The following is a 20,781-nucleotide window of genomic DNA, read 5'->3' on the forward strand; positions in this document are numbered from 1 at the left end:
GTGCGGGCTAACAGACGCGGGTGACCTCTGGCGCACCTGCAGCAGGTGTGGGCGCCCTTGCCTCGCCCTAGCCTTTCAGCGCGTTGCGGGGAAATGCGGGGCGCGGATCCCCACAGCCAACCCGACCTGACTTCCAGGGTCTTCCCGCTTCCCAGACACATTTTCTGGTGCACCCAGCCTGTGTTTAAGCCAACTCCAAAAATATCCTCCAAATTTGGGGACATCTAGTGTTTTTCTAACGACATGACAAGACCAGAAAATTTGACTTATTTACATGGTTAAGCGGCTGCCTCAAGATAAGGTTTGTGTTTGATGCCGGCTCCTCTACTGATTGAACTGTCACTTTGGGTTTCTGTTAACCAAATCATAAACCTACTTGTGTTTTAATACACGAGGATCTGTTTAAACTGAAATTAGGTTACCAGGATGTCGGTCCCTGGTCTGCCCCTCTCTAGCTGGCTGACGTCGGGCAAGTCACTAACCTCTCTGCTATGGTGTCTTCACTGTAACTTGGGGTCATGATAGTACCTACGTCACCTGGTTGCATTGAGAAATAAATGAGTTCGTGTATATAAAGCACAATAAAAAAACTCACCTAGGAGTCCCCAGTGTGAAGAAAAAGTAAATTCTTCTTCATTAGTTTTAGTAGCAATCTGAGTAACCGGAATGCTAGAAGAGTCCTTGCGTGGGGGCTCAGACATGCTTGGTATGTCTATCCCACACCGACTCTTCTTCAGAGGTGAACTTGATCTGTTTTGATCACGATGTCACATGATGGTGAAGTGAGTCCAGCCACTGTCATGCCTCTCTAAGCCTGACAAACACCTGTGTGCAGGTGAAGAGCAGACACGTCATGTTCTGCAGATGGCTCCCTCTCTCAGGATCATGCTGCAAAGTATTTCTTAGCTTTCAGCTTTTAGAAAATTCTTCCCATGGGATTTTATTTCCCAGGAAAATAAATTTCTTGCAGATGATCTGATGTTTCCAAATTCATGAAGGCAGCAGGCTCTATTTCCTTAGACTCTACATTAAAAATCAGTCTCCATTCAGACCTGGTCACCAAACACAGAGGAGGTTTTGATGCAGCTCATTCCCTTGAGAGGCACCTTCTTCTGCAGGGTTTTGGGGAGAGGCATTTGGAAAAGCTCGGCTTGTTCCCCCAAACTGTGCCCAGGGGACCATTTCTGCTGAGAGGACAGGAGGGCAGCGGATTCTCTTAGGGCTGATTCTCAGCCTAATGCAGTGTTTGCTCAGGAACCATTTGATCAGCAGCGAATGTCGAACGAGTGAACAAAAACTCCTTCCTTCAAAGCCGAATATCCCTTCCTGTTTTTTGCTTGTTCAATATGCTTATCTGTGTTTTGCTTAGGCTCAAGTGGGGGTGCCCCCTGTCACACCAAGGGGATCTCCCACCTGCTGGGAGCCCTTGGCTAACCAATCTCAGCAGCTCCAGCCGCTCTGGTGACTTTCCTGTGCTCCAGGATCTTTGTCTTAGTCACCTGGGGCTGTCATAACAAAATACCACAGACGGGCGGCTTAGACCACAGACATTCTCACAGCTGTGTGCAGCCTGGAGGTCCCAGGTCAGGCTGCTGGTGTGATTGGCTTCTGGAAGGATCCTGCCTCCTGGCTCACAGATTGCCACCTTCTCACTGTGTGCCCCTGCAGCCTTTCTTCAGTGTGTAATACAGGAGAGAGAGAAAGCTGTCTTTCTGCCCTTATAAGGGCATTAATCCAGACACAGTGCCCCACCCTCATGACCTCAGCTAAACCTAATCACCTACCAAAGGCCCCACCTCCAAATACCATCACACTGAGGTCAGGGCTTAAACGCAGGAATTTTAGGTGGACACAGACATTCTGTTCTAACACCTGCCTCTGCAGGGCCCATCTGTGCTGGCCCCTAAGAGGGCACCTTCCCACCAGCCCCTCCCTGCCACTGGCCACCATTCCCGGTCTTCAGTGGATTTGTGGAAGGTCCATCTATGAGACTGCCCTGGAAAGGTTTCCCACATGGACCTAAGTTGCTCTGTTTCCGAAAGGAGGAGGGAGCTCCTACGTGAGGGACCCTCCTGCCGCCTCCCCCAGACATGAGCCCTCTGCCCTGAGATGTGAGCTGCTGCCCGCTGCAGGCAGGACAGAAGTGCAGTTTTGGTTTAGCCACATGCACTGTCTGCTCACGTGAAACCATCAGCACTCTTGAGGGGAATATAACAGAACTGAGAGTCTCCACAATGTAACATTCCTAATGTCCCAATCTAAAATGTAGACACAATCTAAAACAAGAATAAACAGAGAGAAAACAAAAAATAGAAAAATGAAAAAAAAATTTAGACACAATCTAAAATTACTCAGTCAGGAAAATGTGACTGGTTCTGAAGGGAAAAGACAATCCACAGAGGCCAACCTTGAGATGAGGCCAACCTTGAGATGACCTTGGTATTAGAATTGTCAGACAGTGGCAGAAAGCAGCTATTGTAACTATGCTTAGTTACCAAATACTCTCATAATGAGTGAGACAATTGGTAGTCTCAGCTGATAAATAGCAAATATAAAAAAGAGTCAAAAGGAAACTTTAAAACCTAAAAATATATCTAAAAACATTTAAATCACTGGGATGAATTTAAAAGCAGAATCAAAAGGACAGAGGAAAGAAGCCATGAACTTGGAGAAAGATCAATAGGAATTCTCTAATCTGAAGAAGAGAAGATGATTTTTAAAAAGAGAACAGAACCTCAGGGATTGTGGGGCAATATTGGAAAGGGTGACGTATGGGGAACTGGAGGGTCCAAGCAGAAGAGAGAATGGGGCTGAAAAATTATTTGAAGGAATAATGGCTGAAAACTTCTCCATTTGGTGGGGGACATACATTTGTAGATTTAAGAAATTCATAAAACCCAAATAGGATCAATACAAAGAAAGTCATGCCAAGGTATATCAGAGTCAAACTGCTGAAAACCAAAAATAAAGATAAAAAAATCTTGAAACCCACACAAGAAAAACTAAGTATTACATCCCAGGGAACCACCATCTGAATGAGTGCAGAGTTCTCATCAGTTCTAGAGGCCAGAGGCAGGGCGACATCTTTACAGTGCTAAAAGGAAAACAAAGTTGTCAACCAATACTTCTGAACTCACAAAAATACCCTTCAAGGAGGAAGGCAAAATAAACACCTATCTAGGTGAAGAAAAACTAAGAGAATTTGCTGCCGACAGATGTGCACTGCAAAAAAATGGTCAATGAAGTTTTCCGGGCTGAAGGGGGAAATATATGTGGAAATCCAAATGGCTATTTCTCCTCCTGATTTCTGTGAAATACTGTTAAAAGAAAAATTTATAACATTGTCTTTTGAGACATAATCTGGGTAGATGCAATACTTTTGATAAGCTAAAGCACAAAATATGGTGGGTGGGTGTTAACAAGCCAGTTAGTTGCAAGATTTCTAAATTTTACCTAAAGTGGTGTAATGTTAACTCTACTAGACTGAGAAGTTAAGGATGTATATTGTGAAACCTGAAACAACCTCTAAGATATAATATACTAAATAATAATGGAATGAGCAGTCCAATTAAAACAATAGTCAGCATGGATAATAAGACCCAACCATGCTGTTTATAAGAGACACACTTTAAATGTAAAGACACATAGGTTGAAAACGAATGGATGGGAATGATATACCTTAAAATGGTAAGCATAAGAAGATAAGAGTGGCTATGTCAATATCAGATCAAATAGACTTCAAGGCCAAAAATATTATAAAAGATAGAGACCTTTCCTAAAGAGAAAAGAGTTGGCTCATGAGGAAGACATGACAAATAAATATGTATACATCTACTAATAGAGTCTTGAAATACCTAAAGCAAAATTTAAAGAGTTAAAAGGGGAAATAGAGAATTTCACAACACAATTGGGAAGTTTTACACCCCTCTCTCAGGAAATGATGGTGGAAAAAAATCAGTAAAGAGATAGAGGATTTGAACAATACTATTGACCACCTTTTCTTAATGGCTATTTGTAAAACACCACACCTGACATGGACAAACAGAGCTGGGTGGGACTAGAGGCCGCCTCTAAGCCAGGGCCAATCACTCAACAAGCCAATTTGGGCACTCATACCACCGAGACAGCAAAGCAGATGAAGATGAAATTCGGAAAGGATTTTAATAGACCCCCAAAGAAAGCATTAATGTAGCCATTACGGGCATGATCAGTACTGGATCTTCTTACATTTATTTGATGATTTGGGATTTCCCTGACACCGTTCACCTCTAAGGACCAGGGGCACGTGCTAACCTCTGCAGGGTTCTGTCTCTCATCTTGCCCTTGTCCTCCAGATCCCCCCAGATCCCTCCACACCCCTCGAGGATGGCACACAGCCCCTGCCAGCTCTCAGAGCTCTGGTTCCAAGGGTGAACCTGTCCTTCCAGACTTGAATTTGCAGTCGGCAGTGGGAACCAAAACAGCAGGTTCAACCTTCTGTGAAATGCAGGAGAATTGAGAATTGTCCCTCGAGTGGACAGGAAAAAAGGTGGTGGCACCAAAGTGGGCTGGAGACCCAATCAGGACAGGAGTCCACTCTCCCTGAGCCCAGAGGAAGCCCAGGTCAGCTGCTGGCTGTAGGAGAGGACAGCAAGCTGGCTGCCGTGGGCCCAAGGTGCCACCCAGACAGACACAGGAGGCACCTCGATACCCTCGAGAGAAAGCGAGGCAGCCTGAATAGCCGGTTCTGCATGCTGCCTTTGGGGTCAGGCGTGTTCCATTCCCCTCAATGGACAGGCTGAAAGAATGTGGGCTCAACCTACAGCTTTTTAAAACTTGAGATAAAAATTGCCATTGTGAGGTGTGTGATCCAGTGGCGTGCGGCCCATTCGTAGAGTCGTGTGGCCATCACCGCCATCTGGTTCCAGAGCAGCTCCATCCCCCAGGAGGAAGCCCATTAGGCAGTCACTCCCCATCCCTCCCTCCGTGCCTCCTGCATCCACACTTGGGCTCTGTGTCTGTGGACTTCCCCGTTCTGGACATACCCTACACACGGAATCACACCCCATGTCTGGCTTCTTTCCCTGAATATCATGCTTCCAAGGTCAAATTGCAGTTTGAGAAACATGATGTAGCCAAAAAAAAAAAAAAAAAAACCCTTTTCCAGGCAGTAGCCTGGACGTGGGGATGCACCGCCACGACTTCTTAAAGTCCTTTGCAAGCCTGAGGGTTGTGTGTCTGAGAAGCTGGGACAACAAGGTCTTAACAGATCCACAATAAACCTTCCTCCAGATAAGGCCTCTCCTCTCTCCACTCCCAATTTTACTTCTTTTTTAATTTTTATTTTGGTATCATTAATCTACAATTACATGAAGGACATTATGTTTACTAGGCTCCCCCCTTCACCAAGTCCCCCCCACACACCCCTTCACAGTCACTGTCCATCAGCGTAGTAAGATGCTGTAAAATCACTACTTGTCTTCTCTGTGTTGCTCAGCCCTCCCTGTGCCCCCCACACACTATACATGCTAATCATAATGCCCCCTTTCTTTTCTTCCCACCCTCATTCCTCCCTTCCCACCCATCCTCCCCAGTCCCTTTCCCTTTGGTAACTTAGTCCATTCTTGGGTTCTGTGCTTCTGCTGCTGTTTTGCTCCTTCAGTTTTCCTTTGTTCTTATTCTCCACAAATGAGGGAAATCATTTGGTACTTGTCTTTCTCCGCCTGGCTTATTTCACTGAGCATAATACCCTCTAGCTCCATGTTGTTGCAAATGGTAGGATTTGTTTTCTTCTTATGGCTGAATAGTATTCCATTGTGTATATGTACCACCTCTTCTTTATCCATTCATCTCCTGATGGACACTTAGGTTGCTTCCATTTCTTGGCTATTGTAAACAGTGCAGATATAAACATAGGGGTGCGTCTGTCTTTTTCAAACTGGGCTGCTGCATTCTTAGGGTAAATTCCTAGGAGTGGAATTCCTGGGTCAAATGGTATTTCTATTTTGAGCATTTTGAGGAACCTCCATACTGCTTTCCACAATGGTTGAACTAATTTACATTCCCACCAGTCCCAATTTTACTTTTAAAAAAGAATAACAGGTGCTAAGAAATGTTTCTAAATTGTAGATTTTAACTGAGGATGTAAGGTTTCATATCAGAGCCACAGACGCAGTGTCAGTTTTTAAATAAGAGAAGGTGAAATACTGAGGATAGGAAAATAAAACAGGAAAATGGGCTGCTAGTGCCTCGGGCCTCTGCTCCCGGCTTGTGAGATCCTGAGATGCGGCGGAGCAGCATCTGGATCCCCTCCCCAGCAGAAAGTTAAGATGAGTCACAGAAAATTGAGACTACTGGCACACCCCGTTTCTATGGAGACATCTGTGATGCACACACTGCTCCCAGGATCTCACGGAGCGTGGACTTTGGAAGCTGGACTTCTCCTGGCCTGTGCCAGGCGGCAGGTCCACGCTTGGGTCCGTGTTTCCCCTGCTCATGACCAAGAGGCTGTTGAGAACAGCACCACTCAGGCAGTGGACCTTGCCCTCTGCCCCCTGTCCTGGTCCTGATGTTGCCTAGGGGAGCCTGTGTGCCAAAGAAGCACAGTCTGGTGCCCACCCAGATGGGCAGGGGCCTGATGGTCCTCCAGAGCATGGCCGGCCGGCACGACCGGCCCCCTGAGTGGAAAGTGCACAGCAAACAGCTCTCCCTGAGCAAGTCGGCCCAGGCCATCAGCCGCTACTACAGGAAGATGGTACGCAGGGGCCGGGGAAGGCTCTCACCATGCGCACGCTGGCCGGCAGAGGGGCCGACCGCCGCCAGGAGGTGGCCCACACAGCAGGGCCCTGGCGGCCCACCCGCGGGACAGCGGGTCCCGGCGCTGCTTCTTCAGCCGCTGTCGTGTCTTTCCCACCCGACCAGAACCACTTCAAGCAACGCAGCCGCCCCAGTGACACCAGCTTTGTGTCTGAAGCGGAGGAGCTGCGCAGAGCGTTCCTCCTGCGTCCTGGCTGCCCCCAGTTCAGCACCAGGGCCACGTCCATGTCTCACTGCGGTGAGGGCTCCCGGGGGGAGACCGCCCCTCACACGTCCGCCGGGGTGGCGGACGGCTGCCGAAGTGCACTGAGCGCGGGAGACGGGGCTGGGATGCGAGCAGCTGAGGTGGGAGGGCAGAGGAAAGGGGCGAGGCCAGGCACCCTCCATCTGCCACTGCCACGTGCCCCAAAGACGCAGTAGCATTGGGGTGGGGGAGAGGAAGAAGAGTGGGAATTCTGGAAGCTTCAGAAAAGTGGTCCAGAGGCTGAAGGTAGCTCACTAGGAGCCCGCCCCTGGAAGGAGCCCTAACGATGCCCTTGACTGACCCCATGTTGTTCGTATACAGAATATGAGGCCCAGAGGGGGCAGCTAAGGGGCTCAGTGGTGACTGGGGGAGAATCAGTCAAGCCAGGCATCCTGTCCACCTGGACCTCCCAGCCCTAGCCCTGGGCCGGTCCCATCTGCCCACACATGATTCCTTCTGGACAGTGAAATTGAGGCTCAGTGCCCATGGCTAATGATGCATGTGGGCTCCTGGATGTCAGCCGGCAGCCAGGCAAAAGCAGAGACCCCACCCACCTGTCTCGCTCCAAGCTTCCCTTCACAGGCCCAGGGCCTGGGGCAGCGGCTGACGCTGCAGGACCATGAAGGTCCCGGGCAGGTCTCTGGGCAGGGCCGGGGGGCCGCACAGCATCCTGGGTGCAGGGATCCTGCCTACACGCCCCCAGGGCACCTGCCGTGGGTGTGTGCCTCCACCTCGTGATGGTTTAGTGGGAACGGGTCTGCCCTCGCGAAGAGGCTTCCCTGGGACTTTGGCCATGTGCTCAGGAGGGAGTGCAGGCACCCTCCAGGGGGACGTATGGATTCACAGAGGTGACGCTGCCCGGCTCTGTTTCGGGTGGGTTCACCATTGGTGGGACCATGGTTCAGTTGAGTCCCTGGCTCAGTCCCATGCACCCACTGAGAAAAATCACCTTTAATCCTACTAACAACATTTGAAGAGAACTGAAGGCACGGCCCCGCCCAGAGGTCCAGGAAGGCTGTGGCTGCTGCCATCAGCTGACACCTTTAACATCCTGCAGAGCAGCCGGGACGTCCCTTTGCAGGAGGAGTTGTGCGTGGGCGTGGAGAGCTGGAAGGTGACCCGGGACCTGCTTTCCAACTGCAGGGCTTGGACACCCAGGATGACAGTGAGCGAGGGGCCTGCAGGGCACTGGGGGAGCGCCCCTCGGGCCATCTCCTGGGCACCCCATCACCGAGGGCCTCAGCCCATACCTGCCGGGCTCCTTGCTGCCCCAGGGCTACCCAAATGTGCCCCACAGAGCTGCCTTCCTGGGACTGCCAGCCTGGCCCCATGTCCCTTGCACAGGGCCCCAGGGATGTATCCCTCCTTGAGTAGAGAGACTGTTCACACTGTGCCTGCAGGCAAGTATACTTGCTTTCATTTGGCCAAAGATGAATTCCACACCCGATTGTCTCTTTTGCCTGAATCTGAGGAAATTCCCAAGTGTCCAGGGCCATCTGGTGCACAGGGCAGCATAGGGTGACTCTGTTGTCCTAACTCCCAGGCTCTGGGAGTCTCCAAGGTGCTTCGATGCTTCTCTCTATTCCTTCAGCACCCACACTGGGCAGGGGCGTGAGGCTGGACGCTGGTAGCACGGGCCAGGGGACGAAGGAGCCCACAGGTCAGTGAGTGGTTCCAGAGGGGAGTCTGGGAAGGGGGCGCTGTCATAGCAGACATCAGAGTCATACAGCACAGGATGTCCGATGCCCCCACTCTCACAGGGCGTCTCCTTCCCTTCAGTAAGAGTGCCTGTGAGTTCAACTACTTGCGGAAGAGGAGTGAATCCCAGACGCTGAGCCCGGTCCTGAGGGGGCGGGTGCCCTGGTACATATCCGTCATCCGCGAGAAGGTACCGTGCCCGGAGCTCTGGGCACAGATCCCGGCCCCAGTGCCCCAGCTCCAGCCCCGCCGCCCCGCGGCCCTTGTTCTGGTACCCAGCTAGCTGCCAAGCAGGTTCCCAGATGTGGGAAGGGACCTCCAGGCCTCTTCCTTCGGCTTCTCTGGCCCCATCCATCTTCACCCCTGCGGGGGGGCAGTTTCAGTGGGTGTGGACCTGGCCACACGTATCACAAACTTCATCCATACCCCTTTTGAGCCAGTAATTCCACCTGGGGGAAAGTGTTCTAAAAAATAGCAATAATCAACGTGATATGCAAAGATCTACCTACAAGTCGATTCTTCTTGGTGTTATTTCCTTTCATCGATGTTCGTGAGGGAAACTGGCCCGTCATTTACCTATCTTGTAATTCCTTTGTTTGCATTTGGCGTCAGAGTTATTCTGGCCTCGTAACAACAGCAAAAAAAGTTAGAAAGCATTTCCTTTTTTTAATTTTTCTAGTCTCTGGAAAATTTGCATCAGATAGATGTTATCTCGTTAACTTCTGAAGAATTCATCATCTGAGCATGCCATGGGTGCCTGGGGATTTCTTAGCAGGGGGTGGTTTTCAAACAACAAATTCAATTCCTTTTGTTGCCCGGCAGCTGCCCCTGGGGAGGTCGCTCCCTGTGCCCAGGTGAAACGTCAACCTGGAGGGGGGAGGGTTCTTGACTCTTGAGGAGAGAGAATTCTCGAGCAGGCGGGACGAGTGTAGGAGAGGAAGGAGTTCATTAAAATGAGAGTAGCGGCGAATGGCAGCTGCCTTGCAGGGAAGGGCGCAGGGAGGCTTTGGGGAAGCTCACCGAACTGCTCAGCTTAGGGCAGAGCCTTTGCCAGCTCCTGAAGCCAGGGCCACCGGCGTCCAGTGTCCACCTGAATCTGCACGGTGTGGGAACTAAGCCCCCACCACTCCAGGACTTGGGGGAGCCGCAGAGCACTGGATGGAGGGAAATTATGTTCTAAGAACTTCCTCAAGGCAAAAAAGGAGATTTTCAGGCAGACTAGTCAAGGGCGTGATCGTACAGCTGCTATCTCATCGGGGTCACCAGGAGGCGGGAGCTTTGAGCCCAAATCAGAGCTCTCGGTAGCCCTTCACTACTGGTCTGAAGTAGGACAGAGAGAGTGAAGACTTGTGCCTAAGTCTAGAAAATTGAATGAAACAGCAAAGTAACAAAGACGTTCACTACTGGAAGAGCGCAGAGACAAAATGCAATTCAATTGAGAAGAGAAAAGTGTTTATTTAAAGTATACACTTGAACATATGGGATGTGAACAGTGCCCAGGAATGGGTTGTTTTAATTTGTCTGATTTTTCTCAAACTATTCAAATTCAGTTAGATAATAACCATCATATCATTGATAAGTTTTCACAAATGCCTAAGGTGCCTAACTGGTTCTCTTGGTTTCACTGGAGATGGCTGGTAATTACAGATATGCTTTGGTTATGTAACTATACTCCTATTATGTTAATGTGTGTGTGCAATTTAAGTAGTAGCTTAAAACCTATACATGCTGAAGTTACTCTACAAGAAGATATGTCAAAGAAATAATCAATCTTCCCATGTTTTCTTCCGCCTGCTACTTCTATAGCTTTTCTTCTTCCTTCCTAATTACAACCCTTAAATAGAATTCGTGCCTCATATCAAATTAACCGAGTATCATAATTCTTCCAAGTGGTAAAGATACCTCAAGACAAATGCTGGGCATAGAAGCCACAGGGCATAAATATGCAAAGAAGTAAAAAGCTAACCTTTTCAAACAATAAGGCTTCTCTCTCACTTACCAACTTCACATTTCCCTGTATGGCCCCGGAAGATGACTGGTTAGCCAGAGACGGGTAAGATTCCTCAAGGGAGGAACAACCTAAGACAGGCACAGTCGCAGGGGGGCCATCAGGTGAGAAATTGGGGATCAACAGAGGTGAGGCTTAGAACCTCACCCCCCCTGTTCTGAGAGAAATCTTCTGCATCCGTGGATGTTTTGTTGCCCTTGTCTAGCTTGGATTAACACATAGTCTGCAGGCACACACCTGATCATCTACATTTGCTCTCTTACAACACTAAACTATGTTTTCTACCTTTATGTTGTATCTACCTACCACTTCAGCATTTTATTAAAAATAATAAAGAGAGAAATGTGGTATCCACATATAAATCAAGTATAAAAATCAAATGTGTATTCATATTTGAACTGACTGTTTATAGTTCATAATGCATGAGCAAAACCAAAAGTTTCTGTGATGACTGCCCTTGTACTGTTCACCATGTAACTTATTCATTATGGTAAGAATTTGTTCTCCATGTAAGAACTTGTTTGTTATGCCTCAGAAGATTGGAGACTGACGAAAATTAGGCTTGGGGTGGATTAATGATTGTGCATTGAGCATTGACTCCCCTATACAGAATTTTATTGTTGTTAACAACCATTTGATCAATAAATATGAGAGATGCCCTAACAACAACAACAACCAAAAAAAAGTACACACTTCCAATTGTAAAATAAATAAGTAACCGGGATGTAATGTATAGCATAAGGAATATAGTCAAAATATTGTAACAACTTGGTATGGTGATAGCTGGTACCTAGAAATATCATGTATATAAATGTTGAAACACTGTGTTGTACACCTGAAACTAATGTCATGTAATACTGTGTGTCAACTACCCTTCAATAAAAAATAATTATCTAAAAAAAAAAAATTAATAAATAAAGTATACACTTGAAGAAAGAGGGGGGTACTCAGAGAGGAGGTGCAGTCAGAGGCTTAGGGTTTTGCCTTCCAAGGCCTTCACGAATGGGCAGAGGGCTGTGGGTGGCAGTGGGGGAGCATAGGCTTGGTATGTGGTCTCCTGATGCCTCTCTGGTGAGAGACATCACGTGACCATCCACAGTCAGTCCTCTAGATATTCTGTAAGATAAACCTAATTTTACACAAGGAATTTACGGGTCCTGTTCTTCTCCGAGATAGCGGTTACCCTCACGCACTGGGAACATATCAGCCATATGCTGATACGCCTTAATCTGCCTGATCTGCCTTAAGATGGGTTGTTGGCTGATTACCACATAGTATGTTAGGAATCTTAACCTCCTAACTCCCTGGTTTTTAAAATAGAAACTCAGCCTTAAGATGGAGTCCCTCCTGTTCTTACTATACTGTTTATATCTTGGCACTTTTCATAAGCAAGAAAAGTCACTCATGATGCTTGTCCCGCCCCGCCCCACCTCGCTTTAAGGCATTCAGATTTTCTTCTCCTTCTTGTTTTCACTTTGGTAAGCTATGTTTTCTTAGGATTGTGTCCATTTCATGTAAATTCTCAAATTTATTAGCCTGACCCAGTGCATAAAGTCCCTTATCAGCGCCCTGATATCCCAGGTGACCTTGCAGGAGAGAGCGTCTTTCCCCTCCTGACATGGCTAGCCTGTGCCTTCTTTCTCTTTCCATCAGTCTTGCTACAAGTTTATCAATATTAAGAATTAGAATCAGCTTCTGGTTGTTTTGATTTTTAAGCTGGTGAAGCTTTAATGACAATCATGAAAATGAGGGACACAAAATGTTGGGTGTTTGGTGGGTCCACTACGGAGACTAAGGAGTCCTGAGAGTGTGTCCGTGAGTGCTCACTTTACCTTTATTCCTGAAACTCTGCCTCTCCATTTTATGACAGATTTCACAACTTTAAAAGTGTTGATGCCCTTTGATGGATTTTGGGAAATAACCTGAGGGTGCAAGTAAATAGAGTCATGTAGATACACGTAAGAGGATGTTCCCTGCAGGGCTCTTGTTAACCCAAATAGCAGGGAGGGGAATTATCAGCTCTGTATGTGAACAGGCCAGGGGAAGGGCTGCAGGCTTGGCTGCCTCCAGGAGCTCAAACTGTATCCGCAGGGATCTCTCTCTCCCACCTCTGCCTTCATCTGGGCTCCGGAGGTCACCCCTCTCCTCTGGAGGCAAGAGAGCCACCCGAGGCAGCAAGCTGGTGTTGTGCCAGCTCAGCGGCCCATGGAAAGGAGCCCCTTTCCCAGTAACCACTGCCTAGCTTGGGACACGTGCACATGTAGATCCAGGGTGAAGAGATATGATTTCTGCATGATTATCTTAACTCACTGTGAATAATTTCCACCTGTCCTTCAGTCTCCCAGATGTTAGAATGTCGCCATATCTGCTCTGCACTGTAGCCCACAGCTCTTTTTCTGAGTTCTTGACATTGATGCTTAGAGTCATCAATGCATTTTGAGGCTATGAATTTGTTCTTAATCACAGCTTTAGCCTCACTCCACAAGACTTGAGATGTCCAAATGTTTATTATCGTTCAGTTTCAGGTATTTTCTAACTTCCTTTTGGAGTTCTCCAACCCCCAGGCTCTGCGGAAGTCCAGCCCTCTATTTCCAGACACTTCCTCTCTAGTTATTGTTTCTCCCTGGAATTGTCTGGAACACCACCCTCCTGCCTGAAGAATGCCCTTTAGTCTTTCTCTAAGTTTGGATCTGCTGGTGGCAAATATTATGGTTTCTGAAAACGTCTTAACTGTGTCTCTCACTGTGAAGAGCTGAAGGTGGTGAGATTCTGAGAAGGGAAGGTGAGGGGCAGAGGGCTCCCTGACAGGCCCCTCAGGGTGGCTCTGGGTGCTGCTGGTTAGGTGTGGGGCCACGCAGAAGACTTGTGTCCCCAGCCACCAGGGACCAACCTGGGGCCAAGCCTGACAGGGAGGCTGCCAGGAAGCTCCCCGCCACGATTTCGGACTTGCCCTGAGGCAGGGTGTGGTCGTAGTAAGGAAGCCTGTGTCTGGGGTTTGGAATTCCATGGAGCTGCTGTTTTGCAGAAATGGGGGTAGCTGGAGTGGGGAGGGTCTGTGTGGCCCTATGGCACATGGGGCCTGCCCCCGTCTTCTGCCCAGGATCACTGTCTGCTCATGCTGGGGGAGGAAGTCCAGCGCCTCTCTGAGCTGGAGGTGCAGGTGCAGAAGAAAGATGAGGAGATCTTGGCACTCCAGGGGGAGAGGGAGGTCTTGAAGAAGCAGCTGAAACACCTCCTGAAAAGCAAAGACCAAGAGTCATCAGTGTGTCAGGGCATGAGGGTGAGCACAGAGTGTGGGCCACAGACCGGGCTTCCAGGGCTGGGAGCCCCCTGGTGACCCTCGGGCCCCTGTCAAATCCCCCGTCAGCCTGGTCATGGAGGAAGGTTGCCAGGTCCTCTCGGGAGCTTGGACTGGGTCTCAGGGTTCTGACAACAGGCAGAGTCCAGAGGAGAGCGGACAGGCGCAGGGTACAGGAAAGGAGCCATGAGCTGGACCTCCAGGTCCCTGCACTTTGCTGCCAACTTGTTCGCCCCCTGGGGCAGGAACTGTTCTCCGTTTCCTTACCTGCAGGATGAGAGCCAGAACCTCTTCAATCCTGGAGGAGGGCAGGCCCCTGCAGGTGGAGTCCCCGACCCCACCTAGCGGCAGTGGTGGCTTGGATTAGCCCGGCCTGTTCAGGCTGCAGGTGTGCAGCATCCCTGCCTGGAAAGTGGGGAGGGGACTGCTGCCCCTCCACGAGACAGGCAGGTCCAGGTAGGGCCTGGGGCAGCTCTACCTGGCCCTAGGAAGTGGTGATCAGGTATTTCCCCTGACACCTCCAGAGACAGCTGCCCAGACATGGCCGGTGGGGGCCGGCGGGTGGCGGCACAGGGAGTCTGGAGAGGCCTGGAAGCCTGGGTTCCTGTCCCCTGGCCTCTCAAAGGCTGGCAGGCGTGAATGGCAGGGCGGCAGTGATGGGCTCTGGGCATGTGTGAGGCTGGCCTTCCACTCTTCCAAGTGAGCAGGCTCCCCACTGCAAGGCCACTTGCCAGGCTGCCAGAAACCACACTGTCCCCTGGGCTGCCATCTTTGGGTCGCTGCACCCCTGGCAGGAGGGCAGGTCTGGCAGCACATCTGAAACCCTGAGGCTCTGTGGCCCCTTACAGGAACGGCCCTCTGAGCCCGCGCCTAAGCTGCTGCCAGGGAGGCTGAGCAACCTGAAAACCTTAGACCAGGATGAGCTGCAGTGCCGGGAGCGCGTGTGGGGTGCCCCCCGCCTTTCAAAGGGTGCTGCCCAACCTCTTCTGTGTCCCACCTGCAGCCCTAATCCAGTGGCCCTGCCCTTGCAGAGGCTCAGCTGCACTGATGGGGTCTGGGTGGGTGTGGTGGTGCGGTGCCCAGCATGCTTCCTGCCTCCTCCCAGCCCCACCACGAGTGTCGGAGCCCCCGCCCTGCCAGCATGCCCTCCCAGGTGCAGGAGGAGTACGCCATGACCGACAGAGGCAAGGATGTGGCTGGAGGCAGTGGCGAGGCAGAGGAGGGCCTGCAAGGAGAGGCCCAGAGGGCGGAGGACGAGCGCACTCAGGGCGCAGCGGGCCAGGAGGAGGCCGAGCTCGAGCAGCAGCAGCAGGAGGTGGTGGAGCTGGAGGAGGAGAAGGAGGTGGTGGAATTCGAGGACTCGGGCAGGAGAAGGACGTGCTCCCTGGACGAGGCATTTGAGGAGGAGCTGATGGCCCAGCTGGAGGAGTGCGAGCAGGTGACCCGGGAGTTCCAGTTCGAGCTGGACAGCACCCGGACCAGATACTCGCTGGCGACAGGTGGGTGCCGAGGCCAGGCTGCCGCGAGGGAGGGCGCTGGGGTCTCAGCCGCAGCCTCAGGGGTCGCGCCCTGGCCTCGTCACCTGTTGCTCTCGTGAGGTCCTTCCCCGCTGCCCCCGCAGGAGCCATCAAGTCCTTACAGCGGCAAGTGGACTTCCAGGAATCCCAACTGCAGAAGGTCAACGTGGAGAATGAGATGCTGCAGAAGGAGCTTCGAGAGCGGAAGCAGCAGCTACAGGCCATGTCGGAAAAGGTGGCCGCGCCCTCGCACCCTCCCAGCAGCCAGGGCTGGGTGCCATCCCCCAGGGGGTCACAGCTGCCCCCGGCCTGCTTTCCCACTGCCGGGAAATCCGCCCCCCAGGACCATCCTACCGGTGTCGGTGAGCTGACCGCCTTACACTGGGACAGCTGTCGGCAGCACACACCTGACCAAAGCGCATTGTTAGTGAGACAGCATTAAGATTCATCAGCCACCTTTAAAACTGCTGCATCCACGTCTTTCTCGCTTTTGATCTACTCCTGTTTTCATAGGGTCATGTCCTCCAGCAGCTTTTTGAGAAAAGAGAGGTGGGGATAAATTTTGGGGTGATGCCATATTCTGCAAATGTCCTCCGCCTCTTGCTTCCCCAGGGGTCCTGGCGATCGCCCGCCACTCCCCCTCTCCCCAGCACAAACCCGGCTACCGAGGTTCGGGGGCGGGGGCAGTCAGGCGCGAGGGTGCCATCTGCTCTCCTGCCTGGAGCCCCCTGACCAACCCCGCCTGTCTTGCAGTTCTCCAACATCCGGGAGGACAAGAAGCACGAGGAGCTGCTGCGGACCATCGAGAAGGACAACATTCTGCTCCGGCAGGTGACCGCCGGGTGGCTGAATGGCCGGCCTCTTCTCAGCCGATGGGGGCTGCTTACTTAGACAGCACCCCTTTCCAGCCATCTCGGGAGGGCACATGTGCGCACAGAGGCCCCTAGCCACTGCTGGGTCCAGATGCGACTGGAAGAGCCGGTGGGGGGGATGCCTGCTGCCGGGGAAGGAGAGTGGAGGCACGGGCGGTCAGGGCAGAGGGTCCAGCCCTCTGTTCTCCCCCACTGCTCCCAGCGAGTGTTGGAGCTGGAGAGAGAGCTCGCCAGGCAGGAGTGCACCACCTTGGAGTTCAAGGCTAAGGTCAGCCAGCTGCAGGCCCAGCTGAACCAGAGCCAGAACCACCTGCAGAGACACAAGCAGCTGCAGGAGGAGATGCAGAACAAGAACGAGATGATTCAGCAGGGGGAGCAGCAGGCCCGCATGGCCCTGGAGGGAGCCCAGTCCCGGGTACACCAGCGCCCGCTCCCACGGCGGCAGACCAAGCCCCGAGGGGCCCATTTCCCCTCTGACCCGGCTCCACTGGCATGGGGTTGGTGCCCCAGAAACGCTGGAGGAGGGAGCAAGGGTGCAGGGGGACAGGACACTTCCGTCAGCCGCAGCTGGTGGGCAGGGTGGCCTCGCCAGCGCTGTTCACAGGGAGTGTGCCCTGGGCTGGGTCGTGAAGGGGCCCAAGATCTGGAAGGCCAGCCAGGGAGGAGGCTGAGAGGTGGGAGAGAGAGAAGTGATAATGCCACCTATTTATAACTGCTGTGGGTCAGGCACCATCCTACGCAGTTTGTTCAAGCCTCTGGGCCTGCTGACAGGCTTCCAGGGCCCTTGCCTCATGGAGAAGGAGCCTGAAGCAGGAGGGCGTGTCACCGCTGAGCCCCGACTGCACGGACGTGGTGCTGGGGTTCGGAGAGCAGGACCCCAGTGTGAGGCTCATAGAGATTTTAGCAAAGGCCCGGAGGGAGCCCAGGTGTGCCTGCTGTGAGGGGCCGCACCAGGGAGAGAGGAGGGTCAGGCAAGAGTCAGATTGACTTAGGACCCCAAACGCCAGCAAAGGTAAAGTCCCCAGAGCACACAGGCCTCGGAAGTAACATTTCCCCATGTGCCCACTGCCCACCAGCAGGGCCTGTTGCTTCCACGTTGCACCCCTTCCGCTTGGGGTGGCCTCCTGCTGGCCGGCTGGCCTCACGGAGGCCTCCTCAGCTGCCGTCTTCTGTAGCGCTGTTCCTGACCCAGCAGGACTCCCAGCTAGATGTTAGATGGCTGTGGTGTATGGGTGTCACTTCGCACGCCCGCTCCTCCCGTTTGGTAGAGCCTGGAGTGCTGTGCTGAGAAAGAGCCTCAGCTGGGTGTGGGGTGGGCAGGAGGTAGTACCATGGCTGATGGGACATCAGAGACAGGCTGGGTGTGGGGCACTGAGGCTGGACACCCCAGGCGACCACCACCCCATTGCTGTCTGGAGGGCGGGCCCCCACTCCCTCAGGGACCCCTGCACATAGAGCCCGGCACAGAGCTGGCACCAGTGCGTGCTGGACAGAAGCAAAGGAAGCCCCCTTCCTGCTCAAGATCCAGGGGCTCAGAGCAACCCCAGTGTCACTTTGCCCTGTCCTGAGCCAGGTGGACACACCTGCCACCCTCTGGGCAATGCCAAGGCGCTTCAGTCTGCCTGTCACTTGGCTCGTCTGCACCCTTGGGACTTTGGGGCACTGTGCGCATGGAGCTGGCTCTGAACTCATCATCATACCTTTGGAGCCCTGAGGGCTTCTGGGGACAGACGGGAGGGGTGCATTCCAGAGTTCCAGGGAGGCATGATCAGCTCCTCCAGGGAGACGCCCCAAACGTGGGCAAGGATGCCGATGGCAGCACAAGGCTAGACAACTGGCCCACCTGGTCGCCTCCTGTCAGTGGCAGGTTTATGCAGACATGCACAGCGCGACGGCCTCGACTCTCCTGAGAAAAGGAGGGAGGGCCCGCACACAGCATGAGGGATTTCCCGGTGTCTCAGTGACCCCCGAGGGTGAGCGTGCAGGCGTCAGGCTGCAGGGTGCCTCCCCGAGGCCTGGAGACCCCGTTCTCCCGGAAGGATGGAGGACGGCCCGGGGTGTCCAAGCTTCTGTGCTGTTTGTTTGTTTGTTTACCATGTGCAGGTCTTACTTTGTCAATCAGAAAGCAATTCAGTGTGGTGGAGAGCCTTCGGGCTTCGGCATCAGGTCACTGGGCCTGGGTTTTGACACCCCCCGCCTTCTAGCTTGCAGGCAGGCCACCATGTCCACTTCTCTTCTGTTTCCAGTTCCACGTAAAGTGAGGACAGATCTGCCTTCTGTGAAACTTTATCGGGAGGTGGGCATGATGTGGGCATCCTCACTCTGGCAAAGGCCAGACGGAAATTTCCCCTTTGCTCCCAGCTGGAAAGACTAAGAAACAAGATCATGCAGGCCACCTTCAGCACCACAGGGATCAAGTCCTTGGCCACCGAGATCTCTGACAATGACATCCTGGAAGGCTTGCAGGTAAATCCACGCTCACCCGCCTCTTCCACCCCAGCCACAGTTGGAGCTCTGCAGTGCAGACAAAGGAGAAAGGTCGGATGGGATGCTGGGGCCCTGTTCTGGTCCCGGCTGAGTCATGGGTTGGCTGTGGCCCTGGGGTCATCCTTTCTCTTTGATCGGGCAGAGGGCAACAGCTCTCCTGAAGAGGTAGCAATGTGAAGGAGCCGCTCACGCTCAGGGACCAGAAGAGGCAGTACCCATGCCTGGGTGCAGCAGGCTGGAGGCAGGACCACTGGGGGGGGGACACTCGGCAGCAGGAAGCCTCCCCAGGCTCCGTGAGCTCAGCCTCCTGGGGATGCTTGTTAGCACCTCAGTGTGACCTCCCCTCGCAGGTTCTTGCCAACCCCAAGCAGAGGCCTCGGAGGGAGGGTGGTAGACAAATCGTGCAGGCTTTGGGCTGGCAGGAGTGAGTCAACACCCCGGCGGGAGCTGTGGGCCAGCCACTTGACTTTCACTGAGCTACGGAGTTTCCCTCTGCACATAGGAGAGGGTGTGTCTGCCTTCCAGGCCTTGTGGGGAGCAGAGGCCCTGACTGCCCACTGCCTGTGCTCCGGGCGCTTCTCACCAGGGACTGCTCTTTGCCCAATCCCAGGCCTCCGTGACGGCACAGCCTTTCTGCACCAGAAGGTGCCTGTGACCTTCTGGCACCACGTGTCATTTCCTCTGTGAAGTGGGGGATCTGGCCGGTGGTGCTCCTGTTGGGTGGCAACAGTCCTTAAGGGAGAGGGGGACCCTGCAAAGGACCTGGGAACAGGTCTCTGCAGGCTGGCTGCTGTCGTTTTGTGGGGAGAGGGGGCGTGAGAGGACAGGAGAGAGGGGTCTGGAGGGGGCTGGGGGGAAGAGTCATGGGTACCCCCAGTACCAGCAAGAAGCTCTCTCCTTGCCAGTAAGAGACAGAGGTTATGGAGGGCATGGGACAACATCCCCGGGTGCAGGACAGAGGGACGTAAGGACATACCTGATGGCTCCTGAGGGTTCTGAGTCTAGGCCCTTCCCAGAGACCTGATGCAGTAGATTTAGCACCTGCTCCCAGGCCAGCTGACCCGGAAGTGGCGGTGGGCCCCCGTTCCCAGCCCCAAGTCCTGTGGCTGGCTCAGCCATGGGGGGAATGCTGCCCACCAGTGCCCCTGCTCGGAGCCCACTATGGGTGTCCCCAGCACACCACTGCTGCAGCGAACCCTGGGGGCAGGCGGGCAGGGATGGGTCCAGGCAGCCAGCAGGCACTGGGCAGACCCGGTGTTCTTTCCTAGAGGATCATCTCAGAGAGGGCGGACTACTACAGTCAGCTGAAACAGAAAGGCATCCCGGTGCCGCCCCTGCACCAGTCAGAGGTCTCACCCTCGCCCAGCAAATCCAAGAAGGTGGTCTCCAAGTAGGTGGGGCTGGGACCCCAGGCTGCCGCCGTCCCGGCAGAGGAGCTGCCCCTGGGGGCCCCACCTTCTTCCTCTGACTCGGAATTAAAACCTCGTTGCCCACCTTGGCCTCAGCTTTCTTTCCCCCAGGACCAGAGACAACATCCCCCATTCCACAACTCATTCATTGGGGGTTAGCACCCCAGCCTGTACCCCTGGCTCCCTGGGAGACCCCACAGTAGCAGGGGTCCTCTCCAGCGGTCCCAGGCTTAGGAGACCTGAGACTGGGTGCGCGGCCCCTGCATCGGGTCAGACCCCACACAGGTCTTGCTGTAGATGTGACTCCTGCTATAGGGCCTCCCTTAGCCCAAGGCACTTGACGGGGCGACCCTTCTGCAAGGAAGGGGAGGGCGGCGGACTCCTGTTCCATCACTGCTCCTGGAGAGAAAGCTCCAGGACAGGCGCGCTGTGCCCGTGGCTCCGTCCGTGTCC

The 20,781-nt window shown here is 53.1% G+C and overlaps 1 protein-coding gene across 1 annotated transcript; it reads left to right on the top strand.

Moving 5' to 3' along the window:
* The first annotated feature begins 6,547 nt into the window (after positions 1-6,547).
* On the top strand, positions 6,548-20,313 carry CCDC27 (coiled-coil domain containing 27). The gene is given in 15 exon segments (XM_036882640.2): positions 6,548-6,733; positions 6,901-7,140; positions 7,622-7,756; positions 8,097-8,175; positions 8,178-8,204; positions 8,631-8,699; positions 8,800-8,927; positions 13,846-14,025; positions 14,892-14,984; positions 15,197-15,542; positions 15,665-15,795; positions 16,314-16,391; positions 16,635-16,847; positions 18,794-18,898; positions 20,188-20,313. Coding segments are annotated over 15 exon segments (2,136 nt in total).
* The last annotated feature ends 468 nt before the right edge of the window (positions 20,314-20,781 follow it).

The sequence above is a fragment of the Manis pentadactyla genome, chromosome 4, assembly GCF_030020395.1.
Source record: "Manis pentadactyla isolate mManPen7 chromosome 4, mManPen7.hap1, whole genome shotgun sequence".
Taxonomy (NCBI): Eukaryota; Metazoa; Chordata; class Mammalia; order Pholidota; family Manidae; genus Manis; species Manis pentadactyla.